Source organism: Hemitrygon akajei, chromosome 11, assembly GCF_048418815.1.
Source record: "Hemitrygon akajei chromosome 11, sHemAka1.3, whole genome shotgun sequence".
Taxonomy (NCBI): Eukaryota; Metazoa; Chordata; class Chondrichthyes; order Myliobatiformes; family Dasyatidae; genus Hemitrygon; species Hemitrygon akajei.
This window is the reverse complement of record NC_133134.1, coordinates 129,255,179-129,283,005: the sequence shown is the minus strand read 5'-3', so window position 1 is coordinate 129,283,005 and position 27,827 is coordinate 129,255,179. Positions and strand designations below refer to the sequence as shown.

The window sequence follows — 27,827 nt, the reverse complement described above, 5'->3', positions numbered from 1 at the left end:
TTTGGGATTGAAGCTTCCAAAGGCAATAATGCTAATATTGTAACACTTTAAAATGTTAATTTTATTTGTCACATGTACATCAAAGTATACAGTGAAATACGTCATTCATCTCAAACCATATCAGCAAGGATTGTGCTGAGCAGCCACAAGTGATGCCACACTTCTGGGGCCAACATAGCATGCTCACAACCCACTAACCCTAACCATACATCTTTGGAGTATGGGAGGAAACCAGAACACCCAGAGGATACACGCACCATCTCATGGAGAATGTACAAACTCCTTACAGATAGCAGCCAAAATTGAACCCTGATCTCACAGGTGGTCCTGTGAAGCCTTGCACTAAATGCTATGCTACTGGGCTGCCAAAACTATTTTATACATAATTTTAACGATATGAAATCTCTTTTGTAGAAGTTCCAGCTAAAATGAATATTTTATGACATGGCTTCCATGCTAATATTGTGACAACGTTCCAGAAATTCAGCTCAGTAAAACATTTCAAAATGTCATGGTCCAGTGTTTTTTAACAAGTTAGCAAAAACATAGATTTTAAATGATGTTACCAGTAGAAAACAACTGAATGTTATATTTAATAATTTGTGATTGTGTAACAATAGCTTTAGTTACCTTTCATATTTTAAAATTCTACATCTAAGTTAATGAACTTATGATTTATGATTTACCAAGTTGAATCTACTACTCCCAATGTATTTTATTTCATCAAATGTAAAACAGCATTTAGGTGAAAATTAAACAGCTGCTTTTATTATCCACATGAGGCTATTTAAATTGCCTCTTAATTTGAAAAAAAATCCTTTATTGGTAATGTGCAAAATCTTACCCTGCTGATGTGAAATTCCAATTTCCTGATGTATCTCTCAGTACTTCTAGTTTGCTGAAACATAAATCAATAAAGATTAAAATTTAAAGATTAGCTTTATTTGTACATCAAAATATACAGGTGAAAAGTGTTATTGCTCCAAATCAAATCAGTGAGGATTGTGCTGGGCAGCCTGCAAGTGTAAACACGAGGAAATCTGCAGATGCTGGAAATTCAAACAACACACACAAAATATTGGTGGAACACAGCAGGCCAGGCAGCATCTATAAGGAGACGCGCTGTTGATGTTTCGGCCCAAGACCCTTTGTCAGGACTAACTGAAGGGAAAGATAGTAAGAGATTTGAAAGTAGTGGGGGGAGGGAGAAATGCAAAATGATAGGAGAAGACCAGAGGGGGTGGGATGAAGCTAAGAGCTGGAAAGGTGATTGGCGAAAGTGATACAGAGCTGGAGAAGGGAAAGGATCATGGGACGGGAGGCCTCAGGAGAAAGAAGGAGGGAGAGGGGGAGCACCAGAGGGAGATGGAGAACAGGCAGAGTGATGGGCAGAGAGAGAGAAAAAAAAACAAATAACTAAATATGTCAGGGATGGGATAAGAAGGGGAGGAGAGGCATTAACGGAAGTTAGAGAAGTTAATGTTCATGCCATCAGGTTGGAGGCTACCCAGCTGATATATAAGGTGTTGTTCCTCCAACCTGAGTGTGGCTTCATCTTTACAGTAGAGGAGGCCATGGATAGACATATCAGAATGGGAATGGGACGTGGAATTAAAATGTGTGGCCACTGGGAGATCCTGCTTTCTCTGGCGGACCGAGCATAGGTGTTCAGCGAAATGGTCTCCCAGTCTGCGTCAGGTCTCACCAATATATAAAAGGCCATACTGGGAGCAACGGATGCAATATACCACACCAGCTGACTCACAGGTGAAGTGTCGCCTCACCTGGAAGGACTGTCTGGGGCCCTGAATGGTGGTGAGGGAGGAAGTGTAAGAGCAGGTGTAGCACTTGTTCTGCTTACAAGGATAAGTGCCAGGAGGGAGATCGGTAGGAAGGGATGGGAGGGATAAGTGGACAAGGGAGTCGCATATGGAGTCGCATACAGATCACTGTGGAAAGCAGAAAGAGGGGGGAGGGAAAGATGTGTTTGGTAGTGCCTGCAAGTGTCGCCACTCTTCCAGCGCCAACATAGCATCCCCACAACTCACTAATCCTAACCATACATCCTTAGATTGTGGGAGGGAACGAGAGCATCAGAGGAAACCCATGCATTCACAGGGAGAATGTACAAACTCCTTACAGACAGTGGTGAGAATCGAACCCCAATCTTACAGATGGCACTGTAAAGTGACGCGCTAATTGCTGCTCTACCGTGCCATACATTTTCATTAGCGGTCAAAGCCAAATAATTAATACCAATATCTGCAGGAATAATGTAAATCCTACATTACAGTCCTGCCACCAATAATTCGTCCTTTCAATGCCCATCGGTGCAATCATGAAAGTCAGGGGTGGAGAAGGACCTTTGGAAGGGCCACTAATCCACGAGAATCGCGGGTTTAATATTCAGGTAAATTAACATGCAGCATAATCAATTTTCAAGCAGGCACCCTGCTAAGTAAAGAAAGCAGAATCTTACACAAGTTGTAGTGACTGCAGTTTTCACACAGTGAGTGATCTTACATTCTTTGAGTTAGAATTTTGTATGGGACAAGAGATGTTGAAGTGCTTCTCTTGGTTCCACATAAAAATGCTGCAATTGCTTATAAATAATGTTTAAGCTCCTGCGGAAGTAGGCTCTGCAGCCACTAATCTAGGCCAGATCTATATGTTGCAGCTTCTATTTAAATCTCAGAATACTGTACACTTCCCCACATTAACTTCATACAAACTGAGCAGTTACATCAGACTTGTGAGCTATTCTAGTTAGACTCAGAAGTCCACCCGCACCAGTATTATAAATTGAAAATATTCTTACCTTATCTAGATCATATAAAAAAGCCTGCGGTAATAAGCAGAAGGAAAATATATTAATATTATGATTTCTGAAATTGAAAAAAAATTCCTTTCAAAAAACAGGCATTATTGAAGTTTCTTTTGACATGTTACTGACACATAACTCGAAGCAGAATGAAGAGGAATGATACCCATCTACCCTGTATTATAGGTGTTGCAGTTTGACTTTTATGGACAAGGGTCTCAGAAACTTGGGAGCATTCCAAGATTCTGAACAATTGAATTCAGTACACAGCTGTAGGTAACAAGATGTAGTCAGTCACAAAAATGGACATGCTCACTGTTTTAAATTTAGCAGGACACAAAAAACATTCATATTATTACTATGCATATATTTCCCCAATGTGATAAAACGGTCATCAAGAGGACCGCAATCCTCCTACTTCTTTATCCCACAAATAGCTCTAGCCATGAGAGTAAGTAAATTGCAATGAGGTTGATGATAATGGATAGTATTCCTAACATTTAAATTTATGACTGGAACTAGGGTCTACAAAATAATGTTCTTTTCTTTCTTTCTTGATGATATAACAAGCAGATTTGATGCACAAAATAACTTTATGAAGAATAATAATTCTTCAGAGCTGCAGCGCAAAAACATAGTTTTAAAATGGATCATGATCATTTCAACATATATTTTCGCCTACATTTTACTGTTATTATGCAAAGAAAACTTGATTCCAGCACATGAATCTTCACAGTATTAGAGAATTAAACACCTGGATATTTCCTGGATGATAACAAAGTAATTTACTTTGAGTTTCCCATTTTGTTTTCTGGAAAAGAAACCAGAGGTACTTATAACATTCTAGGCAACCAATTTTGAGAAAACATTTTAACTTTGTTTCAAGGGTTGTGACTGATTTATCCCTGTTGAACATGAATTGTATTAAATACACTGCTCTATCATCCAAGGCCCCACCTCTCTTCTCCAAATACTGGCCTTGTCAATGAAACCTGTGGCCTAAGCAGTAAAATATAATGTGATACATATTTTAGTGCTTTAGTTTTCTGAAAACAAAATGAATATTCAAAAATCAGTTAACAAAGATGGCGCAGTATCAGGCTAGCTGTTCTGTTCTCAATTCAAATTCAATGAATAGTGATGTTGCTATAGTTTGCATACCAATCTGGAGTTCCTTTTCATGTCTTTTTGTTGCATGGTCAGCAAATCCAATTCATTTTGGTATGATTTAAGATAATTGCTGCAATAAAATAAAGTAACCATTAAATATGGAACAAGAGAAAACCTGCAAATTAAATATAACCATTAAATATAACATTATTCAAAGATGAAGCTTTGCCTCTATCTGTTGGGTCTGATCTCTGCATTAACAGAAACTTACAGCTGCATGGATAACTTCCAGTAATACCCAGTTATGAACAGGTAAGTGAATTTGCAGACTAGACTTTTAAGACCACATGTTAAAAGTTTAACCACATGTTAAAACTTCAGACATACTTGCTCAGTCACCAGTTTAGTTATTATTCAACGGTTAGCTACATTTGCTGATTTTGATACAAAAAAAATTAGCTGGCCATCCCCAGGTTATGAATGTCTGATACAATTGAATGAATTGCTATAACATTAGTAAATTATAAAGTCTGGCATGCGTACTACATTTGTTCCTCCATATAGCAGAATAGTTTCCTTTCTCTCTCCACTTTTAGCAATAATTCTTACTTATCAGTCCTCTGTGGTTTTGATACCATTATCATACTGTGAAAGTATATGGTTCCTTATCAAGTGAGTTGTATTATTTTCTCACTTATGAACAAAATAGTCTAATCGATGTCTGTAAAAATGGAATTTGTTCATTTCCCAAGGAAGACCTGTATTTGGTAAAGTTAGTAACATAGAAACATAGAAAACCTACAGCACAATACAGGCCCTTCAGACCACAAAGTTGTGCTGAACATGTCCCTACCTTAGAAATTGCTAGGCTTACCCATAACCCTCTATTTTTCTAAGCTCCATGTACCTATCCAAAAGTCTCTTAATAGAAACACTTGATTGTAGACTTAGTTTCTGAGAAGGCTGTATGTTTAGGACACCCTCCAGATGTAAAATTAGAGATGTTGTATTAAACTAAGACCCTGTCTATCCTCTCAATAGTCGTAAAAGACCCACTGAATTAGTTGTGAAGAAATGAAGGCATCTGAGGAGATTTGGTATGTCACCAAATACTCTTGCAAATCCCTACAGAAGTTTAGTGAAGAGCATTCTGACTCATTGTATCACAGCCTGATATAGATGTTCCAGTCCACAGAATCACAAGAAGCTGTGCAGAGTTGTAGACTCAGTCAGCTCCAACATGGGCACATCTCTCCCAACCAACAGAGACATCTTCAAGAGATGGTGCCTCAAAAAGGCGGGGGGCATCCAACATTAAGATCCTTCACTATCTGGAACATGTCCTCTTCCCACTACTCCTAACAGGGAGGAGTCTGAACACTTATCAATGTTTTAAGAACAACTTCCTTTACTCCACCATTAGATTGGAGTCATCATCTACTGGAAGGAAGAATTCATGAGAATTACAAGCCATATTGTGCAGAGAGTGCAGCATATGCTATTCATCTTTGGTGAGGCTAGAGAGAGGGTAGTGAGAAGCATAATAAAGGAGGAGAATTAGGGTGACATTAGTCAGCAAATGTTGATATGAAGACTGTCTCCTCCAAACTGTTGCTTGGCACTAAGAATTGACATGAAGCGATTGTTAATCTGAAGAGGTATCACTTTGGCGAACTGTACTAGATCACACTATAGTTTATATAGTTTAGTAATGCCAAATTGAGTAAATTGCTCGTTACATAGAAACATGTTTTTAAAGGTTCTCACTTCAGGCCTTTCCTTAATGATTTGCATATTTTCTCCACACGGACTGGCTGTGGCTCCAAGGTGCTAGAGTTTTTTGGTGACGTCACTTGCCTCTTTGTTGATTTTACTGAAGAATTTCTTGATAATGGAGAACTTCTACTGACAAAAGAAGCCCTGCAAAAGAAGATAATAGCATTGGTAATTCAGTGTAAATATCGCCTTTGGATATCAGTAGCTTTCATTCCATTAACAATATCACACAACCAGAACTGAACATTATCAAAGAAAGATGGCACATGAGGAACAAACTATTACTCCATAATCAAACACCTTAGAAAGTTTCTCCTTGGTTTTGTAATAAATATAATAATACAAAACTCAGTGTTGATGTATTTTTAGTTTAGTCATGCAGGCATAAATGAAAAAAAAACATTTATTATTCATTGCTAATTACCTCAGATGTGCCGGAGGCATCCATTTGGGCAAGTGGGTAGCTGCCATCACATCCTAACAAGGTGGATAGCAAGTCTTACCTGCTAGCTTTGGTACTTATGTGGTTTAATTGGCACTTACCATCTGTTGCCCCATATCTGAACGTTATACATACCTTTCTACACTCAGTCGTGAAATTACACATCGTGTAAACTACAAAAAATATGCAGGCAATCAGCAGGTTTAACCCGGTTGAATTAGATAGATACTTTTATTCTATTTTTAAAATTTTTAAGTAAAGTAGGAACAAACTACAATGCCATAGTCTTTAATCCTGCAGCCAAATCTATTGGGAAAACATTTGAATGAATGAAATGAAGTTTTCTCAGCGACACACACAAAATGCCAAAGGAACTCAGTAGGACAGGCAGCATCTACAGAAAAAAAGTACAAGTGATATTTCAGGCCGAGACCCTTCAACAGGACTGAAGAGAAAAGCTAAGGAGTAAACTTAAAAGGTGGGGGAGAAGAGAGAGAAACCCAAGATGATAGGTGAAACCAGGAGAGGGAGGGGTGAAGTAAAGAGCTGTACAAACAAGCAGGATGAACTCAGCAGGTCGGGCAGGATCTGTTGAAAGGAGCAGTCAATGTTTCGGGTCGAGACCCTTCCCGACCCAAAACATTGACTGCTCCTTTCAACGGATGCTGCCTGACCTGCTGAGTTCATCCAGCTTGTTTGTACATTTTGATTTGACCACAGCATCTGCAGTGTACTTTGTGTTAAGTAAAGAGCTGGGAAGTTGATTGGTGAAACAGATACAGGGCTGGAGAAAGGGGAGTCTGATAGGAGAGGACAGAAGGCCATGAAAGAAAGAAAAGGGGAGAGGTGCACCAGAGGGAGGTGGTGGGCAGACAAGGTGAGAAAGGGAAAAGGGAATGGGGAATGGTGAAGGACTTGGGGGTGGGGGCATTACCGGATGTTTGAGAAATCAATGTTCATGCCATTAGATTAGGGGCTACCCAGACGGAATATAAACTGTTGTTCCTCCAACCTGAGTTTGGCCTTATCACGACAGTAGAGGAGGCCATGGATAGGCATGTCAGAATGGGAATGGGACGTAGAATTAAAATGGATGGCCAATGGGAAATCCTGCTTCTTCTGGTGGACTGAGCGTAGGTGCTTGGCGAAGCGGTCTCCCAATCGATGTCGGGTCTCACTGATATACAGGAGGTTACACAGGGAGCACCGGACACAGTATATGACCCCAACAGCACTTACAGATGAAGTGTCACCTCACCTGGAAGGACTGTTTGGGGCCCTGAATTGTCGTGAGGGAGAGGGTGTATGGGCAGGTGTAAGGTCAGGTGTAACACTTATTCCGCTTGCAAGGATAAGTGCCAGGAGGGAGTTCAGTGGGGAGGGACAAATGGACAAGGGAGTTTGGACTAATCTTTGCATTTCCCTTCTTTGCTCTCTTCTATTTCAAGTCTGAACTCTGCCTCTTCATTCTCTCTGATGTTCTTCCCTTCGCTGTCACTTGTTTGTCGATCTAAACATTTCTGTTCATTTTAAAATCAAACTTTCCAGTACTATTCTCACAACAAAAGATGGCACAGGGAATGACTTAGCTTCATCCATTTAAAAGCATGGTTATAGTGTAGAAAAGCCTTGGGCAATCTACCTTTAGAAGTGTCCACCTCAGAAAAGTGGGAAATGCCATGAATTTGTTTATCTTGCATTGTACAAGCCAGATTGTCTTCATAAGGGAAAAGGTACCACAGTTTTTTTTGACTGAATAAAAAAGAAATCACCAAAAGTATCTATCTTTGAAATATCTTTGACTTCTATTACTTAGGTTTCAGATTAAGTATTAGCATTGAATTTTTCAACAATCAATAAGAAATTAAATTTGGAACAATTTTCATTGACATTTCAACAAGATCCATTGACTATTACTGCTGCTGAATACCTAGAAACAAATTCCACATTAATATAGGCACCTCATAAATTTATTGACTTCATTTGTTTCAATAACCTGGATGTGTTCTTGATTATTAATCTAAAGGAGTAATCAAAAAGCTATTAACTAATCCATCTTGCTTAATGTATTTTAATAAGTCATCCAGTTCCTTAATTAAATTGCTGTAACTACTGTTACATATTATTAAACTTTTTTTTTGTTTCTGTGTTGGACTTTCCTCTTCCTTTCCTGTCTTCCTGCATCTTATTCTTCACTGCTGTGGAAAATTCTGAAAGAACCACCAAATATACCATGATGAAGCAAGAACATTTCAAAATATATAAGTATAAGAATTGAATAGCATGTATGTTTTGATGGCCTGAATTCCTCTAATGTTTACAATTTTTCACAGTTGACATTTTACAAAATGTAATTGTGGATCTGAAAATATGCATATTTTGAAACTTAGAACCAAAATGGTAACATTTCACACGAATGAATCATTTCTTTCAGGGCTGGAGTCTCTGCATCACATCCAAAAATTCCCCAACAATTCCTTAGGAAACTATTAAAAGAAAAATATGCTTCACAAATCTCATGCTCTTCTGATATGTTTCTGCTTAAAAATAAATCTGAGCATCTGCACAGAATACCAAATAAAATAATAAACATTACAGGAATTCAGGAATTTTTAAAAACAAGTACAGTATAAGTAAACAACTTGTTTTTTCAGAATTAAAACATTTTTGTAAACTGGATTGTCCTTTGACAGTTATATTTATCATTCCAGTGTTCCAATTTTTGCTCTCTCTCTCTCTCTCTCTGGCAGCCTCCAAGAAAATTATTCTCCCACATGAATGGTAGCAATTTCTCACCCACATTTATTTAAATTTACTGGCAATAAACTGAACATATTGCATAATGGAGGAGTTAGTTGAAAAAAAGTAATAAAACCCTGCCAACTCATCACACCCTGCATACCTCCACTATGCTGAAAATAAAGACAACAGGGTCCAAACTAACTTACATGTGGACACATGGCGTAAGAAGGCACTATGGAGTGAACCTTAGCCGGGTGCTTACACGACTCTTTTTTTAAGAGCACAATCTGCAAGGACTCCACCAGATTCACAATTCCTATTCTTTCAGCACAGTTATCACATTTTATTTTAAGAGTTGCTTGAGAATTGTGATCTTAGTTTGTCGGGACTCTTAAAGTACCAGTTTCCAAACGCAACCACTACCTCAAATAGTGAGGTCGAAATGGAAAGTCGGAATCAGAAGTTGCTGATGGGAGATGGAGCGCGTGCACACTGATCTTAGACAATCGACTGCAGCAGTGGTGTGGACATCTGGGGAAACATAGATATACTTCAGTATGTCCAAAAAATAAGATGGCCTTATTTTGAACATGTCAGTGAGGATTTCATTGTTGACTTTTGGAGTGCACCTGGTAATGGTCAACTTTTGGTGTAAACTACCTGGTAATGGTTAAGATAAGGATAAGCCTTCTAATTTAAATTTAACCAGCCTTCATTGTCCTTTTTTCCCATTTAAGGCCCATTCAGTTTCTTCAATACACACTGATCCTCCAACTTAACAGATGCCAAACCAAATGCATATGGAATTCCAGTTGACTTTACTACTTTGCATCCACCAGCCTCTAGAACTTTGTCACACACACAAAAATCACTACCAATTTCCAAATATGCATCATGGTACAGAGAAATGTTTTTTCTTGTTCTACAGATGGATTTATTCCATAGCACATAAAATGCAGGCAGCTTGGTTACTGAACTTCCAGGAGTGTGTTACTCAGGCACTTCAGTGGTGCTCTTTAGTGCAGCTCACCAGTGCAGTGACCCGATGTCCAGTACTGTCTGCATATTCTTGTACACTTTCCCTGTGATTAGATGGGGCTCCAATTTCCTTCCCCATCCTAACACACTGGTTGCTAGCTTAATTGGCTAGTGTAAATTACACTGTACATAAGTGGTTGGTGGTGAATCAGGAAGTTGTTATTGGGCATAATGTGTGACATAATGGTCTCCAGTGGAATATGTGGGGAAATGGGATTGACGGGATTGTTCTAATAGCCATCAGATGACTGATAAGCCAACTGGCCCTTTATTTGTCACAAGAAAATATGAAATATGATCATTCATGTGGAAAATTTATTTACTCATTGCTGTTTTTGTGATGCATCCTAAACTATATTTTGTTTATTTAGCTGAAACATTTGCAATTTTGCACTATCATTCCCGATTCATCTGCAAAGCAACTGATATTTGTTTGGCGACAGGGAGTGGTGATACCATGCTGTATGCTGATAAGAATATTAAATTTGAGGCATTTGATGGAGTTAATATCGACCAGCAAATGCAGATGTTAATACGTATAACATTGTAATTGCTCTTGCATTTCTAAGGCATACTTTAAAATGAAATGAAAAGAGTAACTAAATGCAAGCTTATCCTTCATGCCCTAAATCATAGTAATGACAGATTTTTAAAATTAAAATAGTTTAATATTAACTCACAATCTAATGTACACAAACTTATATTTTACCGTGTATCACAACTAGTAAAAATTTTTAAATATTGAAAGTATAATGAAATCTAAACAGCTCGGATAATGCCCAATTGTTTTAGAATAAAACCAGAACTATTTATTGATTCTTTCAAAGCCAAAGGGCAAATTCCTCACTAGCTAAACTATGTGAGGGTATTACTGTAAAGCTTGTTACTACCTCTCAGTCAGCCATTCTATAAAGTTTTTTTTGCATTGTCCAAGATTAAATTGTAGCAGATCACATTAACTGAAATTAAACCTAGATGTTGTTTCCTGTAATTTTAACACTTGTTTCAATTTAGCTTAATATCAGATTAAGCCCCGAAGCAACAAAAGTGATATATGTATGAAATGCTCATAGTTTAGTGCCTGTTTCATGACTGACAACAGGCAAACTAGAAACTAAACAAACGGCAGAAATGTCTTGGCCTACTGTGTCTATATCATTCAGCTATTATGGAAATACAAACAGCACAAAATGAATTTTTCACCATATTCAACGGTAAACCCAAACTATGAGAAAAATAATACATTTTTTAATGAGAGAAAACGCATTTTGCAAAAGGGGAATTCAATGAATAGGAATAGTTAAAAATCACTTTAAGGACTGAAAATAAGTTCATGTCTATCATCTGCCACTTCTTCAGTAGCTGTTCAACCATAAGTGGGATGGTGTGGGAATTGTATGTACTGTACACAGTAGTCAAGCAGACAGCCTAATTTCAAACAAAGTACTTGGGAATTTTGACCAGCAAATGCTACATCTAGCAAAAAGCCCTTAAATTTATTCTTCTGTGATCAAGTTTGTTTTGTTGGTTTGAATTAAACCTGAGCAACAAAAAAAACTTTATATCTTAAGAAGGACCTTTACTGATTTAAGCAAGCATGTAAGTCTAGAATTTCTTGGCTCCAGCAATCATTCCTGCTTGCCTCGCACATACTTGCTAAGCCTGCATTTATTTTATTCAGATCCCCAGTGAAAACTTCCTTCCAGAGGCCATCTGATCTTATTTGGCAAAGCAAAGCACAGACATAATTCCCATCACGTGGTAGACAAAAAATAAGCCGTGCATTGAGAAAAAAAAGTTCTCACAGCTGAGCTGAGCCCTGCCTCTGACTTAGTAGATTCTCAAAACCTTCAATAAGTTTTGAATGTTTATTAATATCTTCGACATTCAGAAATATTCAAAATGATTTAACAACGAATTAAGTTAAGCAAAGTTTAAAATAATAACACCAAACACTTAAAAACAATTAAATGATTCCTTAATATTTTTTTAAAATATGAAATTTAAAAAGATACTCTCTTCCAAATAGTAATTTCTCTTTACAAATTGTGTAATTTCAGTGGCCAATATACAGTATCTTTGCTGTGATACTTTAGTAGAATAACTTCAATATACTTTCCATAAAGAGAAGACAAACACATTTTTACAGAATTCTGGGGCCTGGACACTTGTTTCAAACCTGAAATCATTTTCTGTTCTGTTTATATTTCAGATTTCCAGCAGCTGCAGTGTTTGCCTTTACAATTACTGCAAGGCTTATTAACCTTGGTTATTAAAGTTTCATGTTAAGCCTAAATGGTGATGCACTTCAGCATTTTTATTCCCAGCCTATTGATGATAGAGGTCATTAGACATGTTCAGTTAAACATAGTTGAATATACTGCTCACTTTTAACAACATGTGCACAAAATTGTTCCCCTTATATAAAGCCTGAGAATAGACACATACAGAAGATGGTCTTAACTAACAGGCCTGCTTCAGTGTTACTTAGAAGGAGCCCAATCTTATTTTGTTTCTGTTGGGAAATTGAATTATCTAAGGTGTTGGGAGTAGAATTAGGCTATTCAGCCAATCGAGTATGATCCAGCATTCCATCATGGTTGATTTATTGTCCTTCTCAACCTGCGTTCTCCTGCTTAAAACTGCTCACAACACTCTGTGTGGGCTGACCAATGTCTTATAAATCCTCAGTATTATATCCTTGCTTTTATATACTAGTTCTCTTGAAATGAATTCTAACACTGCATTTGCCTTCCTTAACACCAACTCAACCTGCCGGTTAACCTTTATGGAATCCGGCACTAGGACTCACTAGTCCTTTTGCAACTCCAATTTCTGAATTTTCTCCTGTTAACATAATAGTCTACATCTTTATATCTTCTAACAAAGTGCATGACCATACACTTCCCTACACTATATTCCAGCTGCCACTTTTTTGACCATTCTCCTAATCTAAGTCTTTCTGCAGACTTTCTGTACCTGCCCCTCCACCTATATTGTATAATCTGCAAACCTGCCCACAAAGCCATCAATTCTATATTTCAAATCATTGACATATAACATAAAATGAAGAAGCCCCAACACCAAGCCTTACAGAACACCACTCATCACCGGTAGCCAGTCAGAAAAGGCCTCCTTTATTCCCACTCTTTGCCTCCTAAGAATCAAAAACAGAATCAGGTCTAATATCTCTGGCATATGCAGTCAGCCAATCTTCTACCTATGCTAGTATCTTTCCTGTAATATCTTAGGCTCCTATCTTGTTTAGCAGCCTCAAGCCCATCACCTTGTCAAAGGCCTTCTGAAAATCCAAGTAAACAACATCCACTGGCTCTCCTTTGCCTATTCTGTCTGTTATTTCCTCAAAGATTTTCAACAGATTTGTCAAAGTTTTCCTCATAAATAAACCATATTGACTTCATTTTATTATGTGCCTTCAAAGTAGCCCGAAACCTCCAACATCTTTCCAGCCACTGAAGTCAGGTAACTGGTCCACAGTTCCTCCAGATCGATTTCTTTAAACTTAATCCATGTTCTCACCATCAATAAACAGCTCTCTCATTAATATGCCCCTTCATGCTGATGTTTTCTATTCCTACCAGTTATTTCCTCAACTGAACTTAGCCGTTATCTTTGCAATCTTGCTTTGACCTCAGAGATATTTGTCTCAGCCACTCTCCACCACAAATCTGATCAATTCTCTGATCATCTCCTTCGCCATTCACCTCCGTGCAATCATCTGCCCAGCAGCTCTCCTCTCAAGACTCTTCTCACCCAATTTCCTCTAAACTTCACTCCCTGAAATGGAAGGAGATATTGGACAAAGGGCCATTAAGCATGTTTAATTGTAAAAAGCTAGTTCAGCTACACAACACCTTGGGTCTTGTGCACAATTCCCCTCATGTTGGACCTCACACAAAACTAGTCTGGTAACCCTCTGCAATGCCACTTTAATGATGCACAGTTTCAAGCTCAAAATGTTTATTAGCCATTTTATAATACTCAATTATACTTACTGGGATCTTCTACTTGTCAGTGAACCAAATCCAGTGAACGAACGACTGCGATTGAGCCCACTAGAATCAGCAGGAGAGGCAAAGTGCAGTTTCACAGACATTGTCCTTTTGGGGACTTGGGTGTGGTCCCTACTGATAGGTAAGAAAAGTACATCAACTATAAGACAGCATAAACTAATACCTAAGAATCAAACACAGAACCAGGTCTAATATCTTTGGCATATGTTGTGAAATTTGTAGTTTTGCGGCAGCAGGTCAGCACGATGTATGATGGTAAAATATCTATAAATTGTAATAAGTAATATATATAATTAAATCAAATAAGTAGCGCAAACAGAGAGCACAAAAATAGTGTTCTGGTGTTAACGGATTCATTGTGCATTCAGAAGTCTGATGGCAAAGGGAAAAAAGCTGTTCCTAAAGCACTGAGTGTGTGTCTTCAGGCTCCGTACCTCCTGCCTGATAGTAGCAATGAGAAGTGGGCATGTCCTGGGTGAGGGGTTCCTTAATAATGGACGACACCTATTTGAGGCATCATCTTTTGAAGATGTCCTTGATGATGGGGAGGCTAGTGTCCATGATGGAGCTGGCCGAGTTTGTAACTTTCTGCAGCTTTCTCCATTCCCATGTAGTGGCCCCCTCCCTATCAGATAGTGATGCAACCAGTAAGGATGCTCTACATGGTACATCTGTAGAAATTTGCTGGAGTCTTTGCTGATGTACCAAGTCTCCCCAACCCCTAATGAAATATAGCCAATGTTGTGCCTTCTTTGTAATTGCATCAATATGCTGAGCTCAGGATAGATCTTTTAGAATTGTTGACAGCCAAGAACTTGAAAATGCTCACCCTTTCCACTGCTGTTCGCTCAATGAGGACTGGTGTGTGTTCCTTTGACTTGCCCTTCCTGAAGTCCACAATCAATTGCTTGGGCTTATTGACTTTGAGTGCCACTCAACCAGCTGATCTATCTCACTCCTGTACACCTCCTCATCACCATCTGAAATTCTGCCAACAGTAATTGTGTCATCAGCAATGGTGCTTGAGCTGTGCCTAGTCACACTGTACTCGGTGTACAGAGAGTAGACAGTGAGCAAAGCAAGCATCCTTGAGGAGTGACAATGGAAGAAATCTTTGAAATGGTGAAACTTTAAAGAAAATTACACAAACAAAACTATCTTTCTTTTCTGCTTCTTCCAAAAGTAGGAAAACACATCTTAACATCCATAATATAGTATAAGACAGAAATATCATTACTGAATCAATGTTGATTTCTGTATAATGGGGCTTCTTAATGTGGAAATATTGAAAAAAATCATAAACTAACCATGCCGTTAATGAAGTACAATGTTAAAATGTTATACTTCTATTTTAAGTATTTTTTCTTTCATGGAACTATAGTTACAGATGTAGTCTAAATAATATGGGATAAAGAAACTAGTGATGGTGAAGATAAGGTCAAATGTCACACTTCTTTAAATTTTTGAAAACTTGACTATTCCTGTTGTGTGTGTACCCTCCTAAAGTAAACATTGTTTTTTTTTAAAGAATCTAATCAGATATTTGCGGAAATAAATAATTCTAAGATTTATTAAGTATATAAAATAAGGTGCAGAAAAGTTCCATTTTGTTTAAACTATTTGGCTTCAATAAAAATCTCAATATTGCTGCTGTATAAGTACAAATACATGAAATAACAAGTTACAAGTACAGTGGCACAGTCAGATGAAAACATGTGGTAGAAAAAATAAAAGAACACAAAGTTTTATAAGCCCTGCAATGCTAACTAAAGTGACGGAACTCAGCCCAATTGCAGAATGCTTCAAGTTTTCTCACACTTGTTCATTTCTGGGTTGAGGTCACGGGTTTCTAATTACCCTTGAAAAGTCCTTCTGGCTCAGTAATGTTGGATAGGATTTTTCAGGATACAGACTTGCTGATGATGCAGGACCACCAATATAGTTCAAAGTCAAGATGGTGTGCAACCTCAAGGGAAACCTGTAGTATACCAGTGCACCCACAGCTCTTGTTCTTCTCAATGGAGTTGGCCAGAAAGAACAGCAGTCTACAAATCAGTGAATTTGAATGAATGAAGACAGTTGAAGCAGGCAGACTAATTGTCTTTGTTCTTGCTGTGTGCTTGAGGATGAAGGGTGCCATTTTGTGAAGCAACTCTGCTTGGCTTGATCAGTGTATTAACGAAGACACAGTGATGCTCCAGGGTATCTGCTGGACTAGAGATCATTTCCAAATAAGATGATAGTTGTGAGATGTTCTTTGGTTGGATATATTATGTAGGTTTGTGAATATTGAGGTTGGTGCCTGCCTGGAGTGATTCAAAGTGGTTGCTGATTGAGAACAAAGAGCCATAAATTATCACTGTCGGAAGAGGGCAATAAATAGAATGCTGACTCTTGTTAAGATTCAGTAGCAGGAAATGGAACATAGCTTCAAACAGGAGTTTGGCCTGACCAATCCAATGGTTTCTTCTGACCTTCTGAAGGTGCTGAGGATCTGGTTTGGAAGAGGATGATTTTACAGATGAATGAGTGGCTGAGGAAGTGGTGCAGGGGGCAGGGTTTCAGATTTCTGGAGAAGGTATTATCTGTACAAAATGGACACGTTACACCTAAACCTGAGGGGGACCAAGATTCTTGCTGGCAAGTTTGCTCGATCTGTTGGGGAGGGTTTAAACTAAGCAGGCAGGAAGTTAGGAACTGGAGTGATAGGGCAGAGAATGGGGCAGTTAGTATACAAGTCGATGCAGTGGGTAGTAAGACTGTGAGGATGGACAGACACAGCAGAAATTAATGGGCAGTGAGAGGATTGAGAAACTTTTAAAAACCAAGTAAATGCAAGTAAAAAAAGCCACAAGGAAAGAAAAGATGAAATATGAAGGTAAGCTATCCCAAAGTATCAAAGAGAATACCAAATGTTTTTTTCAGATATAAAAAGAGCAAAAGGGAGGCAAGAGTGGATATTGGACCACAGGAAATCAATGCTGCAGAGGTAGTAATGGGGGGCAAAAAAGTGGCGGATGATCTAAATAAGTATTTTGCTTCAGTCTTCCCAGTGGAAGACACTAGTAGTATACCAGAAATTCAAGAATGTCAGGGGGCAAAAGTGAGTGTAGTTGCTATTACTAAGAAGAAGGTGCTTAGGAAGCTGAAATATCTGAAGGTAAATATATCACATGGACAAGATGGACTACACCCCAAGGTCTGAAAGAGGTACCTGAAGAGATTGTGAAAGCATTAGTAATGATCTTTCAAGAACAACTAGATTCTGGAATGGTTCCACAGACTGGAAAATTGCAACAGTCACTCCACCCTTTAAGGGAGGGAGGCAGAAGAGAGGAAATTATAGGCCAGTTAGCCTGACTTCAGTGGTTGAAAGATGTTGGAGTCCATTATTAAGGATAAGGTTTCAGGGTACTTGGAGGTGCATGATAAAGTAAGCCAAAGTCAGCATAGTTTCCTTAAGGGAAGATCTTGCCCGACAAATCTGTTGGAGTTCTTGGAGGTAACAGATAGGATCGACAAAAGAGAGTCAGTGAGTGGTTTACTTTTATTTTCAGAAGGCCTTTGACAAGGTGCTACACATGAGGCTGCCAAACAAGATAAAAGCCTATTGTATTATAGGAAAGATAGTAGCATGGATTGAAAATTTACTGACTGGAAGAAGGCAAAAGGTTGGAATAAAAGAGGCCTACTCTGTTCGGATGCCAGTGACAAGTGATGTTCCTCGGGGATCGGCATTGGGACTACTTTGTTTCATGCTATACATCAATGATTTGAATGACAGAGTTAATAGCTTTGTGGCCAAGTTTGCAGACAACAGGAAGATAGTGCTGAGGAAACAAGGAGTCTGCTGAAGGACTTGGACAGAATGGGAAAATGGGCAAAGAAGTGGCAGGGGGAATATAGTGTAGACAAGTGTATGGTCATGCACTTTGGTAGAAAGAATAAATGTGTAGACTATTTTCTGAATGAGGATAATTCAGAAATCAGAGGTGCAAAGGGACTTGGGAGTTCTTATGTGGATTGTCTGAAGGTTAATTTGCAGGTTTGAGTCAGTGGTAAGGAAGACAAATGCAATATTAGCATTCATTTCAAGAGGACTAGAATATAACTGCAGAGATGTGATGCTGAGGATTTATAATGCACTGGCCAGACCCCACTTGGAGTATTATGAGCTGGCTTGGGTCCATTATCTAAGAAAAGATGTGCTGGCATTGGAGAAGGTCCAGAGGAAGTTTATGAGAATAATCACAGGAATGAAAGGGTTAACATTTGAGGAGTGCATGATGTCTCTGGCCCTGTTTTCGCTGGTTTAGAAGAATGAGGGGTGATTGTATTCAGGTCTAAACAGAGGGAAAAGATGAATGATGAATGCAAGATAGCAAACAATATCAAGGTGGATAGTAAAAGCTTTTTCAAGTATATAAAAAATAAGAGAGATTAGAGTGAATATAGGACCAGAAGAAGATATGGCCAGAGAAATAATAATGGGGGACAAGGAGATGGCAGATGAACTAAGTAAATCAACACATACAAACAAGCTGGAGGAACTCAGCAGGTCAGGCAGTATCTGTGGAAATGAGCCAGAGGACTGGAAAATTGAAAATATCACTGCACTCTTTAAGAAAGGAGGCAGACAGCAGAAAGGAAATTACAGACCAGATAGCCTGACATCAGTGGTTGGGAAGATGTTGAAGGCAATTGTTAATGGTGAGGTTATGGAGTACTTCGTGACACAGGACAGGATAGGACAAAGTTGGCATGCTTTCTTTAAGGGAAAATCATGCCTGACAAACCTGTTGGACTTCTTTGAGGAGATTGCAAGTAGGATAGATAAAGGGGATGCAGTGGTTGTTGTATATTTGGATTTTCAGAAGGCCTTTGACAAGGTGCCACACATGAGGCTGCTTACCAAGTTAAGAGCCCATGGTATTCCAGGAAAGTTACTAGCGTGGTTAGGGCATTAGCTGATTGGTAGGAGGCAGCAAGTGGAATAAAAGGATCCTTTTCTGGTTGGCTGCAAGTGACCAGTTGTGTTCTGCAGAGGCTGGTATTGGGACCACTTCTTTTTATGCTGTATATCAATGATTTAGATGATGGAATAGATGGCTTTGTTGCCAAGTTTGCAGGTGATATGAAGATTGGTGGAGGGGCAGGTAGTGTTGAGGAAACAGGAAGGCTGCAGAAATTCTTAAGACAGATTAGGAGAATGGGCAAGAAAGAGGAAAATAAAATACGTTGTTGGAAAATGCATGGTCATGCGCATTGATAGTAGAAGTAAATGTGCACACAATTTTCTAAATGGGGAGAAAATCTAAAAATCTGAGATGCAAAGGGACTTGAGAGTCCTTCTGGTGAACACCCTAAAGGTTAACTTGCAGGTTGAATCAGTGGTGAGGAAGGCAAATGAAGTGTTAACATTTGTTTCAAGAGGTCTAGAATATATGAGCAGGGATGTGATGCTGAGGCTTTATAAGGCACTAGTGAGGCCTCATCTTGAGTTTTGTGAACAGTTTTTGGCTCCTTATCTAAGAAAAAATGTGCTGACATTGGAGGGGTTCAGAGGAGGTTCACAAGGACGATTCTGGGAATGAAAGGATTTTTGTATCAGGTATGTTTGATGGCTCTGGGGCTGTAATTGCTGGAATTCAGAAGGATGACTGGTGATCTCATTGAAACCCTTCGAATGTTGAAAGGCCAAGACAGAGTAGATGTGGAAAGCATGTTTCCCATGGTGCAGAAGTCTAGGACAAGAGGGCACAGCCTCAGGATAGAGGGGCATCTATTTAAAACAGAGATGCAGAGAAATTTCTTTAGCCAGAGGGTAGTGAATTTGTTACCAAAGACAGCTGTGGAGGCTAGGTCATTGGGTGTATTTAAGGCAGAGATTGATAGGTTCTTGATTGGCCATGGCAACGAATTAAGGGGAGAAGGCCGTGGAATGGGGCGGAGGTGTGGAAATAAAAGGATCAGCCATGATTAAATGGCAGAACAGACTCAAAAGGCCAAATGGCCTAATTCTGCTCCTATGTCTTATGTGATGTGGAGAGGATGTTTCTTATAGTGGATGAGTCTAGAGCCAAAGGGAACTGCCTCAGACTAGAGGGATGTACATTTTGAAAAGGGATGAAAATGAATTTCTCAAACCAGAGAGTGGTGAATTTGTGGGATTCTTTGCCATGTTCAGATGTGGAGACTAAGTCATAGAATATATTTAAAGCAGAGATTGATACGTTTTGCTTAGTCAGGTTGTCAAAGGTTAAAGGAAGAAGGCAGGAGAATGGAGTTGAGAGGGATAATAAATCAGCAGTGATGGAATTGTGGAGCAGAGCTGATGAACTGAGTGGCCTAATTCTACTCTTAAGTCTTATAGTCTTACTCGTGGCTGTATCAGACAATGTGCCATCAAAAGTACATGAGCACCATGTACGTGCTGAGTTTCTGCCTGTCTCTGGTATTGCAGAAGATAGGTCTGGCCCCATAGCCATGCAGCATCTCAGTCAGTTGGACTGAGCCACCCTAGCTGTCCTTTGGGGAAGAATTCTTCCAAGTAAACACCTTTGACCACAAGTCTATCAGGCAGTGAGGAAGCAGGGAATACACTGCAGACATTGTGGAACAAAGAACTATGGATTCAGTGGGATTGTTCTCTGAGCAAATGTCCCAGTCATTTGGCAGGCCTCATTGCCAGGTCTGACCAAAAAGCAACAAGATCTCATGTGACTGGTAGTGAGAGGTGCCTTCCCAGTCAGAGCTTTCTCCTACAGAAAGCATCACCCCCAATGTACACTGCCCTCAGAACAGCTGTGATGGGGAAGAAGTGGTCGTCCACCTCCTTGCTTAGAGACAGATGGAATGGTCTGTGTCCTGGTTCATCCCCAGCAGCTGTGAAACAGATGATGTGCTGATCTACGCGCTGTTCCCAAGATCACACACTGAGACAGATGTCAAGTGTTGCTGGAAAATCATCAACTCACTGAAAATTCCCTTTGGTCGATCTGAAACTTGTTGGTCTTCTGACACAGCGAGGGATCTGATAGGATGCTGCCAAATGGCACATTCCAGACTACAGGAGTAAATGCTGAGGGATGTACTGAAGCTCAGTGCAACCAATGCAAAGAATCTATCAGAAAGGACAATTCCCTCTATACCATACAAATGGGTGGGGTAGCCCCTTGAAGATTGACAAGGGTATTAGTTCAGGGAGTCACGTGAGTGGCAATGGAGCTGTTTGTTTGTGTGTTTGCTTGTTTGAACTCAAAGACCATGAATGTAAAAGTGTTTTTTGCACTGTTTCTTTCTTTGAATTTGGTTCCTTAAAGTTGTTAAAGCTGAGGATGGAAGTGGGATAAGCTCTCACGACATATTAAATGCTCTCTATGGTGACTCAAATAGCCTCTGAAAACCAAGTCCATTTCTTGGTCTTCACCTCTGGCTTAGCTACCAAGCCTGGCAGGACCATTTCTATTGACAGGAGAGGAGCAAAGGCAGATTACTGGTGTTTTAAAACCAGTCACTTTGTGCAGATGGGGCTCATCAGCCGTGATTGGCAGCTCAACTAAGAGAAGGAAAACTCTGATCTCAAACCTCCTCTGCTTTGGGGCTCTACCAATTCATGTGGAAGACTTTGGGAGTAAACGCCATGGAGCTGGAGGCTCTAAAGCAGTCGTATGTTGAGTTCAACACTGACTAGCAACTTAAGCGATGCCACATTCCCAAACAATGTCAGTCTCTCCCCTTCCTTTGTATTCATCGGCTGTGTGGAGAGGGGGAGCCTGCCACACGGACTACAGCTTGCTGTCCATATGGTACTGCTCTGCCGCATACTGGCAACTGGGACACAACCTCCAAGGTCGACCCTGACAAACAAACAGCCTTTTTCCTTTGAATAATCATATAGTTCTGCATTTAATAAAGTCTATTATTGAAAGTTTAAAAAACTGCACTCATTTATAAGTGGTAATGCAGAGTCCTGTGCTGACCACTGCCTGATAGACATGTGGTAATGTGCGTTTCCTTGGAAAAAGCGGCAGTTAATGCAGCAACATTCAGCTGACTGTGACATTACACGGCAGTGCGGCTAGACCTTTTCCTTCACAATACCAGGGACTGGTAGAATTTCAGCACATAGTGACAGTTGGTGTCTAACTACTTTGCATCAATGCACAGCTCAATATAATAGTTTTTCATAAGGATGAGGCAACGTTGGGTACACTTTTGCCTCTGTCCTGTGGGGACTTGGCATATTTACCTATCAAACCTGCTCAACCTTTGGCCCGTCAGATGAACTAGAAGATAGCACAGGTGAGTACCATGGCAGAACAGGGCAGTCTTGCACTGAGAACAGTAGTCCTGAGCGTACATCACATCTGATGAACAAGTGCTTCCCAGCTACTAACAGAAAATACCTTATCCTTAGAATCAACTTTAGTTTACCTTCCCAATCTGTTCCAGCCAATTCTTGTTGCACAACTCAGTCACTCTGAACCGGATTCACAACACTGTCAGGTAGTGAAGTATTCACTGGATAGTCCAGCCAGCTGCCAAAGAACGTAGCCTCACTCTTACCACAGCTGACTTTGGCTGCCAATGCCAACTCAAACTGGTTGCAGATACTGATCAATCTGTATCACAGATTGTAGATCAATGGATACCGTGAGGTGATTTTCTGAGTGAACTGTTCAAATCACTTGGCAGAATGCCACATCACCAGAACTCACGAACAAGCACCAAGACCTCACTTAGCTAGTGGAGAGAGGGGCTCTGAAAGTCAGACCTTCCTGTACAGATGACATATCATCCCCAGTGCACACTATCCTTGCGATGACTGCAGTGGGGAAGAGACAGTCACCCACTTTGCAGATTGTGGATTAGCTAAGAGGGTGTGGAGAATGAGGCATGGGTCTTTGTGTCAGTTTATCTCCAACATCTGTTTAACAGAAGACTCGCTGATCTATGGGCTGTTCCTAGGGACACACCAAGAAAGGCATCGAGTGCTGCTGGAACATTATCAATTCAGTGGAAGATACCATTTGTTGTGCCCAAAGCCTGTTGGTCTTCCACAACAGTGAGATGTCTAAAAGGGGATGCTGCAGACTCCAGGGTGCAGGACTACATGCTGAGGGATGCATGGAAGCTTGGTGCAGCTCATGCAAAGGCTCTGTGGGGAAATAGATTTGGTGAGAAAAGATAGGGCAAAAGTCATGATTGGCATAAATAATTTTTTCTAAATCTGCAAATTTTGGTAATTTGAAATAAGAGGAACAAATGCTAGAAATACATAGTAGGTCAAACAGCATCTGTGTTCCTTTGGGAGATTTCAGGATTGATTATTTACCAAAAAAGTGTAGGGAGCAGATGGTTCTACAGGTAGTCCTTTTTCTTACTTACTATGACATAACAAGAGACCATTCAGCACGTGGTCCAGGTTAACTCTCAGAACAGCAATCCTTCAGTCCCAATGACACCTTCCCTCTCTGCACTCCCCAACCCCATACACACACACTTAAGTGTATGTCTCTGTCTCTTTCAAACACCCATCAGTCCCCTTTAATTGCTTACCTACACTCATAGGTCATTTACAGTAGCCAAAGGAGAACATTTTGGTGCTGATTGGTGGGTTACCTGACTACTGCAAATTCCTTCTGATATATGAGTGTGGCAGAAGACTGAAGGAGAGTTGAGAGGACTGTGAGAGAAGATAGGGCAAAGGAAATGAGGGAATGAGTTAAGGGGATTACTCTAAGAACTGGCCTTTTCAATGTCATGAGGAATAGAATATGCAACCATTAATGCCTTTGGGATATGATCCAGAACACCTAAAAGAAACCCCTGTGACTATAAGGTGCAAACACCACACTGATAGCAGCCGAGGTCAGAAACGGAGCTCAGGTGAGGCAGCTGTATTGACTGTTCCACCTTTTCAAATACTTCTTAAGTTCTTTACTATATATCTTGATTTTCTTTGGCTGATAGGACATGTTAAACTATAATTAAGTTCAGCTAAGTTAAATTAAAATTAAAATACATTTATCTCATCACCACAATTAGGTTTATGGTTTAATATTGCTGGATTCAAACTGATACAGAAGTACAGAAATTGCAGGGGCTGTAGCAGAGATAATTAAAACATCTTTAGCCACAAGTGTGGTGCTGGATGAATGGAGGATAGCTAACATTGTTCTGTTGCTTAAGAAAGGCTTTAAGGATAAGCCAGGAAATTATAGGCTGGTGAGCCTTACATCAGTAGTGGGAATGTTATTTGAATGTATTTTAAGTGACCGGATATAAGCTTTTGGGTAGACAGGCATTGATTAAGGATAGACAATATAGTTTTGTGTGGAATAAGTTGTGTTTAAACTATCTTAGTTTTTGAGCAAGTAACCAGGAAAGTTGATGAAGGCAAGACAGTGGATGTTGTCTACATGGACTTTTGTAAGGCCTTTGACAAGGTCCTGCATGAGAGGTAGATTAAGAAGGTTCAGTGCCTTGGCATTCAAGATGAGGTAGTAAATTGGATTAGACATTGGCTTTGTGGAAGAAGCCAGAGAGTGCAACTGTGCCTGTGCCTAGTGGAGTGCTGCAGGGACTGGTGCTGGCTGTTTGTCATCTATATCAGCAATCTGAATGATAATGTGATAAATTGGATCCGCAGATGTGCAGATGGCAACAAGATTGGGTACATAGTAAATAGTGAGCAAGGCTCAAAGCTTGCAGTGCGATCTGGACCACCTGGTGAAATGGACTAAAAATGGCAGATGGAATTTAGTGCAGGCAAGTGTGAGATGCTGCACTTTGGAAGGACAAATCAGGGTAGGTCTTACATGGTGAGCAGTTGGACACTAAGGAGTGCATTAGAACAGTGGCATCAGGGAATACAGATCCATAACTCATAGATAGATAAGGTTGTAAGGAATGCTTTTGGCAAATTTGCCTTCATAAATCAATGTACTGAGTACAGATGTTGAGATGCTATGATGAAATTGTATAAGACATTGGTGAGGCCTAATATGGAGTACTGTGTATTCTATCCTCTCCTATCAGATTCCCCCCTTCTCCAACCCTTTATCTCTTCCACCAATCAACTTCTCATCTCTTTTCTTCACGCATCCCCTCTTCCAGTTTCACCTATCACCTACCACTTTGTTCTTCTTCCTCTCATCCCCCCATCTTCTTGCTTTGATGTCTCATCTTTTTTTTCCAATCCTGATGAAGTGTATTTGCCCAAAATGTCAACTGTTTACTCTTTTCTAAGGAGACCCATGATGGGCAATCTTTACGATAAATATAATAGGACCAGAAAGTAATATTTCTTATATTGGCAGCCCAATAGTAAAACCTAAAATTGGGTAGGGCTAATCCACCCATCTCTTTATTTCTTTGTAGGTAAACTTTACTTAAACGAGCTTGTATATTATTCCAAATATAAGATGTTAAAATTTAATCTAAAGAATCAAAGTAGGTCTTAGGAAGTTAATTCTGTAAAAAATTCCTCTATTGTCTCTCTTCTTGGATCATACTCTTTTTCAGCAAATAAAATAACAGATAACATAATTGTTAAGCAAACTTTAAGGATTTGGGCTCAATTTAGGAAATTTTTTGGTTTAACGAATTTTTCATTATCATCTCCCATTTTCCTTAATTTTTTTTTATTCCTTTCATGACTGACAAAGTCTTTAAAGATTGGGATGAACTAGGTATTAAGAATTTTTGGGACCTGTTTATCTCAGGATCTCTTGCTTCATTTGACCAATTGTCAAATAAATTTGCACTCCCAAAAACACATTTTTACAGATACCTTCAAATTAGAGATTTCCTACATTTCTAATTAACTCCTTTTCCTACAGGTCCTGATAAAAATTTACTGGATGATCTTTTAAATTTAAAACCTTTTAAAATGGTTCTATTTAAATGGCTCCTTTTAAATGGTTCTATTACTGGTATCTATAACTTGTTGATTGATTCTAGACAAGACATTTTAAATAAAATAAAAAAAAGCTTGGGAGGATGACCTAAATTATCAGATTTCTGATGATAGATGGAATAAAATTCTTAAACGGGTTAATAAATCATCTTTCTGTGCTCATTATTCTCTTCTACAATTTAAAGTGGTTCATAGAGCTTACATTTCTAAACAGAAGCTGTCCAGTTTTTACCCGAATGTTTCTCCACTTTGTAATAAATGCAACTCTGCTGATGCCTCTTTAATTCATATGTTTTGGTTTTGCCCTAAAATTGAAAAGTTTTGGCGGGAAGTATTTCATACCTTCTCACAACTTTTTAGGGTCCAATTTGACCCAAATCCCCTTACTGCCTTGTTTGGGATTATTGCAAATGAAGATATAACTTTAAGTACTCCTAACCTACAGGTTTTAGTTTTTACCTCTCTTTTAGCAAGAAGAGCAATCTTGCTTAAATGGAAGGAGTCTACCCCTCCTACACATCTTCAATGGCTACGTGATATTATGTCTTAATTAAATTTAGAAAAGATCCGCTGCTCACTTAAATTCGAAATGATCTTTTTATGATATCTGGGGACCTTTCCTAAATTACTTTTCCAATTTATAAAGCTTAACAGTGCACAGACTTTTATGTATATTTTTATCTTCTCTTCTTAAGCGAATACATTTTTTTTCTAATTATCCATTATCATCCATCAGCTTTTTTCTTTGGTAGTTGGTAGGGGGTTGACTTTTTTTATATAAAAAAATTCTTTTATGATGTATGACTAATCTTTAAATTTTTGATTACAGAGTGGTATACCTTTATGTGATATGCTATAACATTTTGATCAATTTTATTACAATATATGAATGTTCACAAGTTATGTTGAGATGTATCTATGTGTTGCACTCTGTAAATCTTGGTTTTTTTTTCTTCTGAATAAAAATATTGTAAAAAGAAAGAAAACTGTTTAATCTTTTCCATATATGCTGCCTGGCCTACTGAGTTCCTACAGCATTTTGGGTGTGTTGCTTGGATTTCCAACATCTGCAGATTTTCTTATGTTGGAGTACTGTGTGCAGTTTTGATCACCTACCTAAAGGAAAGATGTAAATAAAATTGAAAGAGTGCAGAAAAAGTTTACAAGGATATCGCTGGGACTGAAGGAGCTGAGTTATAGAGAAAGCTTGAATAGGTGAGGACTTCATTCTCTAAAACTATAGAAGATTAAGGCGAAATTTGATAGAAGTATACACAATTATGACAGGTATAGACTGAGGTTGGGTGAGACTAGAACTAATGACCATGGGTTAAAGATGGAAGGTGAAATGTTTAAGGGGAACATGAAGGAGAATATCTTCACTCAGAGAATGGTGAGAGTATGGAATGAACTGCCAGTGCAACTGATGGATGCAGGGTCGATTCCAGCACTTAAGAGAAATTTGAACAGTACATGCATAGGAGGGGTATGGAGGGCTATCGTCCAGTTACAGTTCAATGGGACTAGTCATATTAATGGTTTGGCATGGACTAGATGGACCAAAGGGCCTGCTTCTGTGCGGTAATGTTCTATGATTCTGTGACTCTATGATACCAGATGATATAGGATTCCATTAATTTTTTGGTATCAGGCAGAGAAACTAACACTTGCAGTTCAGGATTCAGTCTGATACAGAAACTGCAAATAAAATACATACTTAAAGAAGATAATTTCTTTTTTTTTAATTTAGAACTCCTAAAGATTCAAATCAGTCTACAGTTTGACAGTTTGTCACCTCTTGAGAGTAACTACCTTTCCTTCAAAATGGCCTCATCAGATGAGTTGGCTGCGATCAAGAAGTCCCGGGGTTTGAGGCTGCATTCCACCACTCCAGGAGAACTACTTACTTATCCAAAAATGTATGGATACTTCTATGCCATG

The 27,827-nt window shown here is 39.1% G+C and overlaps 1 protein-coding gene across 8 annotated transcripts in view; it reads right to left on the bottom strand.

Moving 5' to 3' along the window:
• ripor3 (RIPOR family member 3) overlaps positions 1 to 27,827 on the bottom strand; it is a 184,910-nt gene that overhangs the window by 95,882 nt on the left and 61,201 nt on the right. For 2 of the 8 annotated variants that reach the window (XM_073061658.1, XM_073061660.1), the window contains exons 2-7: positions 14,793 to 14,951; positions 13,946 to 14,077; positions 5,699 to 5,851; positions 3,983 to 4,061; positions 2,819 to 2,842; positions 845 to 898 (exon numbers count right to left, since the gene is read on the bottom strand). In XM_073061658.1, the coding sequence (XP_072917759.1) occupies positions 845 to 898; positions 2,819 to 2,842; positions 3,983 to 4,061; positions 5,699 to 5,851; positions 13,946 to 14,046 (411 nt within the window). In that variant the 5' untranslated portion in view covers positions 14,047 to 14,077; positions 14,793 to 14,951. Of the gene's footprint in view, positions 1 to 844; positions 899 to 2,818; positions 2,843 to 3,982; positions 4,062 to 5,698; positions 5,852 to 13,945; positions 14,078 to 14,792; positions 15,051 to 27,827 lie in introns of all 8 variants that reach the window. The other 6 variants (XM_073061659.1, XM_073061663.1, XM_073061664.1 and 3 more) reach the window with 4 other exon arrangements.